The sequence below is a fragment of the Girardinichthys multiradiatus genome, chromosome 15, assembly GCF_021462225.1.
Source record: "Girardinichthys multiradiatus isolate DD_20200921_A chromosome 15, DD_fGirMul_XY1, whole genome shotgun sequence".
Lineage (NCBI taxonomy): Eukaryota > Metazoa > Chordata > Actinopteri > Cyprinodontiformes > Goodeidae > Girardinichthys > Girardinichthys multiradiatus.
In genome coordinates, this window is record NC_061808.1 from 18,420,965 (window position 1) to 18,434,785 (window position 13,821).

The 13,821-nt window shown below is 39.8% G+C and overlaps 1 protein-coding gene across 1 annotated transcript; it reads left to right on the forward strand.

Annotated features, from left to right (window-relative positions):
• The first annotated feature begins 3,025 nt into the window (after nt 1-3,025).
• Nucleotides 3,026-13,280, forward strand: LOC124882539 (sphingosine-1-phosphate phosphatase 1-like). Its single transcript, XM_047388982.1, has 3 exons — nt 3,026-4,075; nt 8,443-8,532; nt 10,949-13,280. Exons 1-3 carry the CDS (start codon nt 3,413-3,415, stop codon nt 11,498-11,500), a joined length of 1,305 nt encoding a protein of 434 aa, XP_047244938.1. The 5' UTR covers nt 3,026-3,412; the 3' UTR covers nt 11,501-13,280.
• Nucleotides 13,281-13,821: the final 541 nt, after the last annotated feature.

Below are 13,821 nucleotides of genomic sequence, written 5' to 3' on the forward strand. Positions count from 1 at the left end.
AAAAGCATTATAAGAAAATAATTTTACACATAAAAAGAAACAGTTTAAGTTAGCTGAATAAATGACTGTTTTAAGATGGCTTCTGATGTCATTTTGTCCTAGTTTAATTGCCAGTTTTCTTCTTATCTCATGCTTGACACGCTGTAGATATCAGTAATATAAATGAAGGAGGCTATGTTATGTTTCTTTAACGCTTACACTTACTTTTGACACATGTTTATGCTCTGAACATCTACTATAGTAATACTGACCACCAATAATCATCATCATAATAATAGTAGTTTTATTTTGAAGGCATCTCTCATGGGTTTTCCGCCGCTTTCTAAATGTACTGTCAGATTTTCATGTATTAAACCAAAGAGGAAAGTTTATTTTTCTCTAGAATAGAATTTGCATTTCTGTTCCCGAAAAGTAAAAAAACAAAAACATAAGAAAGTAAAAGTAAACATAAAATAATATGACTAGTGAACATATAAAGGGAAAACTGTGAGTATAAATTACATTAAAGAACATATTTTGACATCAAAAGGACAGTAAAATAAATAAGAAATAAATATTAGTTGGAATAAAATTGATAACTTTTATCTATTAAGGGCAGTTTGAGAAAGACATTGAATGAATGCAAAAAGACATTTAAAGAACATGTTGATGTAGTTTTTTACTCCAATCTCATAGTAATGTGGTTAACATATGTTATGGTTGACTCCAGAAACTATTCAGCATGGTTGGCCAGTGAGGGGCATTTCCTGTTCCTGACTGATACATGCTAAGAATTGTGCAAGATTCAATTAACCGTGACTCACTAGCTACAAGTCAGCCATATTTGACGAGATGCTAAGTTGTCGAAAAACCTCTGACTTTCCTACACAGATTTTTGGACTAGGGACAAGTTTGTAAAATTTTTCAATTTCAAACACTGAAATGTTAACTTCTGAGTTAATATGAAATGGATAATTACACCACATCCTTCAATTGGCAGACTTGCCAACCAGCGATGATATTAGATGGTGTACTTGTTATGAAACTTTGGAGATTCATTGCTCGAGACGAGAATATTAACAATAATACCAATTTATAATGTTGAATATATTCATCTTTAAATTTAAATTTTGTTTTGTTCAGGCCATAATTATATTGACATATTAAACATCTATTTTTTTCTTTACTTTTACTTATGATATAAACTCAGCACAAAAAGTGAATAAATAAATGATAAATAAATGACGAATCTTATACCACCACATAAGATAAGAGAAAGGCTCTTGTTTGGTTGGAACCAGCTTGAAGAAACAATACATATTTGTCAGCTGAACAATTTATTCATTTAGCAAACAGAAGTAGGGCGTGGGAAAACCATACACAGCCACAACAGCTAGTCATCAGCGTGGTCACACACTGCTGTAGGATGACATCCCGTTCCTTAACCAGCATGTGTTGCAGATCAGCCAGTGTGGTTGTGTTGGCTACTCTGGCATGTTGTTTGTACCAGTTAGGGTTAGGTCAGGGCTGCAGCCAGACCAATCCATCCTCTCCACTCCCAAACTTTTAGAGATTGTCTTTGATAAACCCTGCTCTGTGCGGACGAGCACTGACATCTTTGAGGACGGAGTTTGGTCCCTAAGAGTGCAGATATAGTACCGATATCTCTCTTCATTGAATTAACGTCCAAAAATGATAGGCCTTTTTTTTCTGTGAAGGAGATGTCACCCCACACCATCACGCTGCCTACACCAAAAGCTGTTAGGTATTGGCAAGTTTTTCATGGATGCAATCCACATACTCAGCTCTTCTGCTAAACATGCACATTTATTTTCTTTACAAATGTGACTCCATTTAAGGGAAAATCAACAGTTCCAATAGTATAATACACTGTTTATCTCCAAGAAACACTGTTACAACAAAGAAAAAAATAACCAAAGACAAATATCTTTTTTGAGCACAGGACATTTTTAAATCTGGTTTACATTGTGGTTTGATATGAATATACACTGGCTGGCCAAAAAAAAGTTGCCACCAAAAAAAAAAAGGTCACACACTCTAATATTTCATTGAACCGCCTATAGCTTTGATTACGGCACACATTCTCTGTGGCATAAGCTTCTGCAATGTCACAAGATTTATTTCCTCAGTATTGCATTAATTTTTTACCAAGATCTTGGATTGATGATGGTAGAGTCTGACTGCTGCGCAAGTCCTTCTCCAGCACATCCCAAAGATTCTCAATGGAGTTGAGGTCTGGACTTTGTGGTGGTCAATCCATGTTTGAGAATGATGTCTCATGCTCCCTGAACCACTCTTTCACAATTCGAGCCCGATGAATCCTGGTATTGTTATCTTGGATGGCCCGTGCCATCAGGGAAGAAAAAATGCATTGATGGAATAACCTGGTCATTCAGTATATTCAGGTAGTCAGCTGACCTCATTCTTTGAACCCATACTGTTGCTGAATCCAGACCTGACCAACTGCAGCAACCCCAGATCTTAGCACTGCCCCCACAGGCTGGTACAGTAGGCACTAGGCATGATATCTGCATCACTTCACTTGCCTCTCTTTTTATCCTGATGTCCCCATCATTCTGGAACAGGGTAAATCTGGACTCATTAGACCATATGACCTTCTTCCATTGCTCCAGAGTCCAATCTTTCTGCTCCCTAGCGAATTGAAGCCTTTTTTTCCCCAGTTAGCCTCACTAATTAGTGGTTTTCTTAAGGCTACACAGCTGTTCAGTCCCAATCCGTTGAGTTCCCTACATGTGGAAATGCTCTTACTTTCACTATTAAACATAGCCCGGAGTTCTACTGTTGTTTTTCTTGTTGATTTCGGGAAACAGATAGGTGATGGCCGAAGTGTCTATTGACATGAGAAGCAACTCATTGCACCAGTTGGGGTTAAATAACTTGTTGCCAGGTGAAACATAATCGCCCATGCCGTAATTATCCAATGGGAGGCTCGTACCTATTTGCTTAGTTAAATCCAGGTGGCCACTTTTTTTGTGTCCAGGCAGTGTATTTGAGGCAGTATTGAAGTGCTTTGAACTTGTGTAATGCGCTGGATGTCCAGCAGGAGGTGGTGTTTGTACACTTTGGAGACTGAACAGCAGAAAGCCACACCAGAAGAAGAAGAAGAAGCACAGAGAAATCAGCCCCAGTGGTCTGACGCAGTTAGTATCTGTACGCATCGCCCTGTAACTGTAACGGACTTTGGATGCCGCTAATAGGACCACCCCATCGTACGAAGTCGGCGTTTTAAATGCAGAAACCAGCATTTAGAACAGTCTCCTGCTGCGGGTTTCCGGATCAAAGCTCTATACTGTTTTTAAAGGGAATGACTCGACCGTCGTTAGCTTTTTCGAAGATGAATTGCTACTGAAAACAAACGGTTTTGTGTACCTAGTTACAAGTATTTATTGACATGGCGAGCGGTGCCGTAAATAAGTTTGTAGAGATTTGTAAGTATCTCCAGGATCCCATCCATGTCGCCAGGTTTCAACGTTTCTGCGGCGTTAAAGGGACGTTTCCGGAGAAATGGACCCAGCCGGTCAGCGGGCAGCCGGACCCGGACTGTCCGGGGCTCAGGAAGAGGGTCCAACAGAGCTCGAATGAAGGCGTAGGGAACGGAGATGCCGGCGTACCCCAGGTTAACGGGAAGCAAGAGGATGACACGGTCAGGCCCGACGGTCCAGCAGCGGTAGAGATCGTCAGAGCGAAGCCCCTCCGGAGAAACTCCCTGACCGGGGATGTGGGTCAGGAGTTCCTGATCCACAACAGGTTCCTCTTCTACCTGTTCACGTTCGGGACCGAGCTGGGCAACGAGATGTTCTTCATCGTCTTCTTCCCCTTCCTCTTCTGGAACATCGACGCTCTGGTCAGCCGGAGGCTCATCGTGGTCTGGGCCTGGAACCTGTTCGTGGGACAGTCCACCAAGGACATGGTGCGCTGGTCCCGGCCGGCGTCTCCCCCCGTGGTCAAGGTGGAGGTCTTCTACAACTCCGAGTACAGCATGCCCTCCACGCACGCCATGACGGGGACAGCCATCCCTTTCTGTCTCTTCATGCTGACCTATGGACGGTGGCAGGTCAGTAGGTCCATGTCATGCTGCATTAAAGGGTGTCAGTTTTATCACATGCTTCAGAAACAAAGTGAGGATATCAGAAATGTGGGGTTTTAACTAAAGAGAGAACAGATGCTTCAGGGAAGGATGGTGTCATGACGTGTCCAGATAAGAACAGCTGGACTGTCGATGCAGACATGCTAGAAAGGCACCATGAAGCCTGCAGACCCCCAAGGGCCCCTAAAGGCTCCAGGTCCAATGGCATATTGCTTTAGTTGAAATTGCTGAATGCTTGTTTTTTTTTTTACTGAAATCTTCAGCTGACTAATAGGTCTGGGATCAGTTCTTCTTTTATCACCAAAATATCCTGACATATCAGATTTTCTCGCTTGGTATTTAGAATAATTACTTAAGATTTGCTACATTGCAATGCAATTTTTAAAACATCCTTTGCATAATTATTTGCAGACTCAACACAAAGAATGTTCTCTTCAAAATCGACATTTTTGTTGCATCTAGAGATGCACCAATACGTTGCCTGGAGATTTAAGTATGCCAGTTTTCTCTTGATCGGCTCTGATTAGTGATTAAAGGCTTCAAAACAAAACCCCCACCATTGTTGGTCTATAGGTGCATCAACCAACACCATGTACGTTGGTGCATTTTACCTTGACTATCTGAGAAATCAGATAAAGGCTAGAGACATGTGGTTTGATGCATAAATGGGGATAATCTTGTAATTCCTTTCATTTTCTGTTGGATTCAAAACTCCTACCTCAGTAAAAGAGCCCTATAGCCCTAATTTTTTCTAGTTCTTTTTTTATCAGAACAAGTCAGACTTGCAGAACAAGCCTGATTTCCCAAAGCAATTTCCTTCCTTCCTTTCATTTTGTTGCTTTAACCTAGAGCTGCACAATATATCGAATCACAATTGCTATAGAAATATAAATACCGTATTTTCCGCACTATAAGGCGCACTTAAAAACCTTTAATTTTTTCAAAAAATGACAGTGCGCCTTGTAATCCGGAGCGCCTTATATATGGATCAATTGGTTAATTGGTTGATCCATACTGGTTGTACACGGCGCTCTGTCAAAATGTTTCAGTACGACTGGTAAACTACAAAGCCGCACCGCTCGCAGCATTACGGCTACCGTAGTCAGGGGCGTCGCCGAAGTAATAGCGGTAAACACCTGTAGTGTGCTTACTCCTAGTCCAACACCACTTGTGTGTGTATAACGTTTGAATGTACTGTTGCAGGAATTGCCTGAACTATATGTGATTAGAAGCTCAGTGTGTGGGGTGTATGTTTCGTGTGTGTGTATGGAAGATGTTGACATTACTCCTCCGGACAGAGGTGGCGCTGTGTGCTGCCGTAGCTGAGAATCAAGAGTGAAGGAGTGACGTCGGTATTATTGTGTGTGTGGGGTGGGTAGAGACGGTGTATGAGTCTGTAAGCCCTGTGTTTTTACGTGCTGCAAAGTCATTAAAAAGAACCCCGAATCTCGTCAACAACTCAGTGTTTTGATGCTGTTTCTTCATGCTCAACTCAGCAACGTATGAGTGAGGGAGTTAACCCCGAGGAAACTAGTAACTTCGGCCCTGGAGAAAGCGTCTCCCCTGTGTCATCTGACTACAGTCAGGGGACAGAAACAGGAAAGGTTAACAGTACTAACGTTTGATTTAGTGCATCAAACTGTTTCTTTTACGTGTTTACTGAATCAGGGAAAAGTTCCCTTTCACGTTTTAATTAACGTTTGATTTCAACTTCAACTTCATAGACTCCAATGCATTCCTAACGTGCGGTTGGTTCTATTCAATAGATTTCTATGTAGAGGAGACCTTACCATGAGAGTGAATGGAGTTATCAGAACGCTGGTTTGTAGTGTATTAATAAAGTTTGACTGACTGACTTATCTGACTGTTTTGTTGACATTCTCTTTAGCACAGCTCCATCTAGTGGATGCATAACACAACCCCAGTCAAACGTTTGACTGCAGTAGCTTCTATTCTATGCGCCTTATAATCCGGTGCGCCTTATAGTGCGGAAAATACGGTATGTGCAACATCACAGCCACAAAGTATTACATTTCTGAGTGTCTTGCATGCAAATTCTCCATGTCAGTAATATTCTTTGCTTAAGTGATAGACTTTTCCGGAAAACAAAGAAAAGAGTGAGGAAAATGCAGGTTAATTGTAATTAATTGTCATAGCTTTTAACAACAGTACCACAATTGCATGTTTCCCTAATATTTTGCTGCACAACTGTACTCAGCCATTATATATCAGTTTATTTCTATGGATATTCAATAATTTTTAAAGAATTATGGACACCTACATAAGAAGGAATCTCAATAGGCTGCCTGCTGTAATAAAGAAGAAACATATTGCAGCATAGTCGTTCTTCAGGGCGTCCCGGCAGAGTTATCTGATGAAACCAACAGAAAGTAACAAATCCCAGTTTATCTCTGGTGTCCAGTCTTGCGTAAAAGACAGCAGCAGCTGTGGAGACGAAGGTGAAGATGAACTGAAACGTCGGCCATGTATGAAAAAAAGCAAAAAAGCATCTCATGTTGACGCTGACAAACAGGTTGTGTGAAAGTGATATTATTAGCCCTATTGTTTAAACTCATTTTTCTACATAGTGAATGGGATTTAGAGGGAGAGAACACCTCGTCATTTTCCTGATACTGAATATCATGTCCATTTAGGGTGTGTGTGAATTTACACAATAACACAATCGCAGTGCTCAATGAAAGGAAACTTTTTTAGGCTGTTTAATATTTAACAAATATACACAATATGTTTTATATTTGATTATTACTTTTGCGTATTCGTTATAAATAAACTAGAGGTTTGAACAATGTGCCTATCATGAGCCAGGCTGCTTAAAACCAGATGAGCCTCTTCTAACTATTTAATGCTTATATTTGCTTACATTTACATTGAAAAATAAAAAAAATAAAAAGTTGGACATCTTTACATTTTAGAGGGTATATGTTTTGTGTGAAAACTATTTGAGAAATGTCTCAAAACTAGTGTCTTCCTATTATTATTGCAGTTCCTTGCTAAATTATTTGCTGACAGGTACATTTGTGGTGATAAAACCTCACAACAAGTGTGAAGATCAGCTTCGCAGAAGACAGGCGAAGCCCGAAACTGTCTGAATCAGTGGTGAGAGAAGCAGAAGGGAGGTTTGGAGGAAGAGAAGCAAATACAGTGGAAGTTTATGCTGTTTTTTTATGGGTGGAGACAGAGAAAACCCATGCAGGGAAACAAAGGACGAGGTCACCAGCAGGAAGGAAGAGCTCAACACCTGAAATCAGGGTTGGGAATCTTTCAGCTGGCTTTGAACTGAACAGAAGCAGCTGTCTGGCCTGGTTGAACTTTCTCTGTGCTTTCAGGTGTCCTGCATGGCCACAACAAAGAAACTACAAAAAAAAAAAAACCCTATCAGATTTTACAGGTGCACCACGTAAGTTAAAATATTTCACTGAGAACTGGGACGCTTCTTCAACAAGCAAGATCAGTGCTCACTAGTGTTTATTACCTGAACAGATGAATGGCTGAACAGGTAAAATAGTTCTGTTTCCACTCTGATGACGTAAAATAGTTCAGATCTTTAATTTTTTTCCACCACCTTGCTCCTAGATCCCCTTTTTCCATGGATGTAGCAGCTGTTACAGGCTTGTTTTTCCTGTGACAACGAGCTCAAATCCCTGTCCAATCGTATAGCTGAGACAATAACCAGAAATCCGTCAGCCTGGGCTCATCATCACAGTTTGTTCTTATTTAAAACCTTTTTTTTCATTTCTTCCTCCTGAAAATGTTTCTTACTCTGAATTAGCCTGAAAACACACATCACATCTGGTGTTTTTGTGTATTCAGTGCAATAGGTTAATGCATCTCTACACACTTTGTCAGATTAATGTCTGACTGCAGCGTTGCAGAAAGTCATAAGCCTTATCTTTTATGCAGAGGTTTCATTAACGAGGGATAACTTGTGACTACTTGTCATTGTCAGAATGCTGATATTGCTGAATCCACTGCAGAAGAAGTACAGTCTGACAGCCCTTTTCACACAGCGACCTCTATAGTGTCTTACATTGACTAATAGTGGCCAAATATTCTGAGTTTTGCTTTAACAGGAGTTTTTAAAAGTTCAGAAACATGAGCATATGGCTAATAAATCAAACGCACCTACTGCTATCAGTGCCCTGTTATCATTGCTGCTGCTCTGGATTCCTGTTCTCCTTTTTGCTGCTCAGTTTCTTGCTGTGAATCATCTAAAGAAGCCGTGAAAGTAAAAACCACAATCTGAATGTTTTTCGTTTCTATGGGATTACCTATTTAACAAAGTGCTGTGTTAACCCCTGTGTTTTCTTGTCCAGTACCCTTTCCTGTTTGGCTTTGGTGTGGCTCTCAGCTGGAGCGTCCTGGTCTGCGTGAGCCGAGTCTACATGGGCATGCACTCAGTTCTGGTAAGCAAGTTGAATAATTCCCGACACGTCCTTCGTCTCATATCAGCTGCTTACACTAAACTCCCAGTTTTCGAGATAAACTAGAAGTGTGGCCTTGAACCTCTGTGATCTCTGCTTACACAGCTTCATTTGCTCCTCGGGTGGTTGTAAATGCTACAAACATATCTGTATCACAGCTTTATCAGTTGGAACGCCCTCGTTGATGATCCAGTTCAGCTCATTGATTTTACTTTTGCCACAATTAACCAAATGTGAATTAAATTGAGAAGGTTTTCCCTTTTTATTTAAGCTGTGTTTATGGATGCCATTCTTGTGGGACAAGCCTGACATCATGTTGCCAAGCATCGTGTTGTTTAGACCGTTAATGTACCTCCGGCAGCAGGATAGGATGTGTGCAGGTTTTAACTGCCTATGTTGCAAAAACCTTCAGAAACAGATTAAAAAAGAAAATATTCTGAAATGATACCTTTACACTTCTGTTAATTTTGTGCAACCTTCTCAGGTGCTGGTTATGTTACGGCAGTTTTGCTTCGTCAGCCTTGACACCTGCTTTTAGGGAGGAAGACTGCTGTTGCTGCGGTGCATCTTCAGTGTTTACAGCTCAACGTCAGGCAACTCACGCAGCCTTCCAGTTCCTCTGTTTGGTTTGGGTTGAAGTTAGGGCTGCACAATCTATCAAATCAACAATTATCATGCGTGTATTATTTGTTGTTTTAGGTTCATTTTAACAGATTTGGTTTCTAATCATATGTTTCCTATTTGTTGAATTTTTAGGAGAAGAAGAAGAAAGTTAACCACATGATCTTCTTGTCAGTGGTTTTCATAATAAAGAGAAAACAATAAAGACACTCTGTTCATTATTTTGAAACAATTCAACAGTAGAATAAGTTACCGTATTTTCCGCACTATAAGGCGCACCGGATTATAAGGCGCATAGAATAGAAGCTACTGCAGTCAAACGTTTGACTGGGGTTGCGTTATGCATCCACTAGATGGAGCTGTGCTAAAGAGAATGTCAACAAAACAGTCAGTCAAACTTTATTAATACACTACAAACCAGCATTCTGATAACTCCATTTACTCTCATGGTAAGGTCTCCTCTACATAGAAATCTATTGAATAGAACCAACCGCACGTTAGGAATGCATTGGAGTCTATGAAGTTGAAGTTGAAATCAAACGTTAGTTAAAACGTGAAAGAGAACTTTTCCCTGATTCAGTAAACACGTAAAAGAAACAGTTTGATGCACTAAATCAAACGTTAGTACTGTTAACCTTTCCTGTTTCTGTCCCCTGACCGTAGTCTGATGACACAGGGGAGACGCTTTCTCCAGGGCCGAAGTTACTAGTTTCCTCGGGGTTAACTCCCTCACTCATACGTTGCTGAGTTGAGCATGAAGAAACAGCATCAAAACACTGAGTTGTTGACGAGATTCGGGGTTCTTTTTAATGACTTTGCAGCACGTAAAAACACAGGGCTTACAGACTCATACACCGTCTCTACCCACCCCACACACACAATAATACCGACGTCACTCCTTCACTCTTGATTCTCAGCTACGGCAGCACACAGCGCCACCTCTGTCCGGAGGAGTAATGTCAACATCTTCCATACACACACACGAAACATACACCCCACACACTGAGCTTCTAATCACATATAGTTCAGGCAATTCCTGCAACACTACATTCAAACGTTATACACACACAAGTGGTGTTGGACTAGGAGTAAGCACAGTACAGGTGTTTACCGCTATTACTTCGGCGACGCCCCTGACTACGGTAGCCGTAATGCTGCGAGCGGTGCGGCTTTGTAGTTTACCAGTCGTACTGAAACATTTTGACAGAGCGCCGTGTACAACCAGTATGGATCAACCAATTAACCAATTGATCCATATATAAGGCGCTCCGGATTACAAGGCGCACTGTCATTTTTTGAAAAAATTAAAGGTTTTTAAGTGCGCCTTATAGTGCGGAAAATACGATATTTATATTTCTATAGAAATTGTATGTAATACTGTATATGCAGACAAACTGCACCATTATTAGTTTTATATATATTGGAACCTTGTCAGTAATGTGTGGAATGATGATAACGCTGTCTGTACGTAGAGCACAACTATAAATGCTTTAAAGCCTGTAGATAATGTTTGGATCTGTCTGTCTGTGACATGGCAGCTGATTTGTAGATATACTCGTGTTCTGCGTTGTTCAATAGTAAAACAGGTTAAACAGTCAGGAGCTCATCTGAGATTTTACAACTAATGCTGAACAACAAGGAGTGCAACATGGCGCCCCCGTCAGGGTAGAAAGCATCCATGTTTATTTTTGTGATGTTAAAGACAGAAGTTAAGAGTTCATATTCAGACACAACTAATGCTTCTAGTTTGGTACTGACTTGTGGTTTTGTTTTGCAGGAAGTAATCACCGGCTTCCTGTACAGCCTTCTGGTTCTCGCCTTCTTCCAGCCGATCTTGGACAAGATCGACAACTACTACATGACGGACCACTACGCTCCTCTCGTCATTATCATGTCGCATGTGAGCCTGGGACTCGTAGCTTTCTCTCTGGATTCGTGGAGCACCTCTCGTGGCGACACCGCTCAGGGTCTTGGAACCGGGGCCGGCGCAGCTCTGGCTTCACATGTGAACTATCAGCTGGGGCTGCTGCAGGATCCACCGCTGTCCTCACTGCCTCTAACTCTACCACCAGTCACGACTGGCCTGGTGTTACGCTCCCTGCTGCGCTTCGCCATCGGGGTCGCCGTCCTCCTTGCCACGAGAATGGTCATGAAAGCAGTGACTGTCCCGTTCTTGTGCCGACTTTTCGGCCTACCCTCGGATGATGTGAGACAGGCGAGGCAGCAGATGAAAGTAGAGCTGCCGTACCGTTACATCGTCTATAGTGTGGTTGGTTTTAGTTGCGTCTGCTTTGTGCCTATCCTCTTCTGGATCTTAAACCTTGACTGAGTATTGTCTGCAAACTGTTAGGACATTTTGATGGACGATGGCATTTGGAAACAAACTGCGTGTTTTGACAGAACACAGCTTGTTTTTGGGCTACAGAAGCTTAGTTAAAGGGTATTTGGGTCAATAAATCTGACCAGAAAACTATGAAAGGAATTGGGTTTATATTAAGTGCTGTCTCTGCCAAAGAAAATCTAAAAAACACATTAATAAACCCAACAATAACTCATTAAAAAACATTTATTTTTAGTCCCAGGAAACAATATGTATGTATATTGGGCCCATTGATGCACTAGTTTTATTTTTTAAAGATGTACCAATCATTATTTTTCAGTAAAAGTAGTGCATCCTAAATTAAACAGGAAAAACTTACTTTATTCATGAAATTAACCAAACGTTGACCAATCCCAATGTTTTCGGGTTTTCCGGAGAACTAAATGCAATTTAAAAGTATAGAAGAAATATTCTGCGGGTAATTTTTTAGAAGTTGAAGTTTTGATGAAGGGATTACATGATTATCAGTGCATCAAAGAAAATGTCCACAGCGGTTGACTGAATTTTATCTGTTGAAATGTTTGCAGCCTGAATATGATAGAAGTTCCTTGTTTTGATGCAGTTAATGAATGGAAAACGGTGATCGTTTTCATTGTCTGACCTTTCGGGCTCCCCTTAGAAACGATCAAAGGAAAATAAGCCGATTCGGATCTGTGGCCGATTGTTCGGTGCATCTTTACTCATAATGCCTCATAAAGCATAATAAAAAATAAAATAAAAAACATAGTTCTCTCCACAAATATTGACAAACATTGCCCTCTTGTCTTTTGAAGAATAGCTAAAAGAAGTGGGCTTTCATGGCAGTAAATGTAGATAAGACAGAATAATTCTTACTAACTTTAAATGTCTGGGCAAAAAAAACATTCAGTTTGAAACAATGGTTAAAATCTATTGCTACTTATTAATATCGTCAGCCTCTGTCTTTTAGTTTTACTGATTATAATATAATAAAAAAAAAAAAAAAAACCTTCGCTCAGATTTTTCTTTTAAAAATCTACCTGTCAAGAGATTTAGGTTTCAACTGGACCTTTGCAAATATAACGTGTCAGATGTACTGTAATGGTTTTCAGTTCACCACTGAAGAACCTGGTTAACATTTCCACAATTTGTTCAAATATACAACCGTGTTCTTTAAGGAAAGTTTCAGATTTTCTAAATAATTTAAACCACAGATCAGTGGAGATCTCTGCAGATCTCACGCTGCAGTATTTCAGCTGAGTTTTACAGTATTTTGAAAGTGCTCATGCATCAAGGAAGTTCATCGGTTTTTGACTTGTAACAAAGTTTTTTGTGCCGTCGCTTGTTTTCTGAGTTATCCTGTTCATTGTTTTCTTGTAGACATTCTTTTCAGTATTTCTACTGTCTGTTTAGCCCAAATATAAGTGCATTCAAAAATAATAGTTTGAAGAAATAATTAAAAAAACATATTTTTTGATAAATTACCTGCATTTTCTGCTCTAGAAACAAATTATCTGTAAAGTGGTCTCTTATTGTTTTGCTTTCTAAAAGCATTTCAGCTCACCTTTGTATACATTAATATATGAAAACCTTTATTGTACAACTTTTGCCATTGATATAACTGTTTGTAATTTGATGTTCTGTTCTAAAATAGGTTCATTCTGGTATTAAAGCCAGTATATTAATTTCCATGTATGGATATTTTTCCACCATCAGTTCTCTTATTTTGTTTGCTAGGTTAGTGCACATTAAAAACTTGAAGAAAAAAAAATGATAATGTGTGTTCTTATGTGGGGTCAAGTTACTTTATTTTTTTATATCATGCATTAGGTTTGCTTTCAATAAAAAGGTGTCGTGGGGAAAAATTAAAGAGGAAAGTGACCAAAAAAAGTTATTTTAAATTTTGGCTGATAAGCTGTTAGGACAGTTTTGGCAGCCCTATTAAAAAATCGTAAATTAATAATTTATTGCACAAATCCAGTGTTTATTTTGATCATTTGTTCATTGGGGATAACCATCCTACACAGAGAAATATACCTGAAGTCTTTTTGTGTTTAATGTATATTACACATTATACTGCGGGTGTAGACACATTAATTTCCCCTAAGGGTAAATGCTGTGATACAGATGCCTTTCTCTTTTAGTTACTGTTCAAAATGGAAAATAAAAGAGAACATACCATTAAAGTATGGCTGGTTTCTGTTGCTCTTCAATTCAGGAAATAGCTGCAAGAAATTTAGGAATGAAATCTGCTTTAGGAAGGTGATCGTTTATAAGATTAAATTCAATTCAGTTTATTTATATAGCTGCAG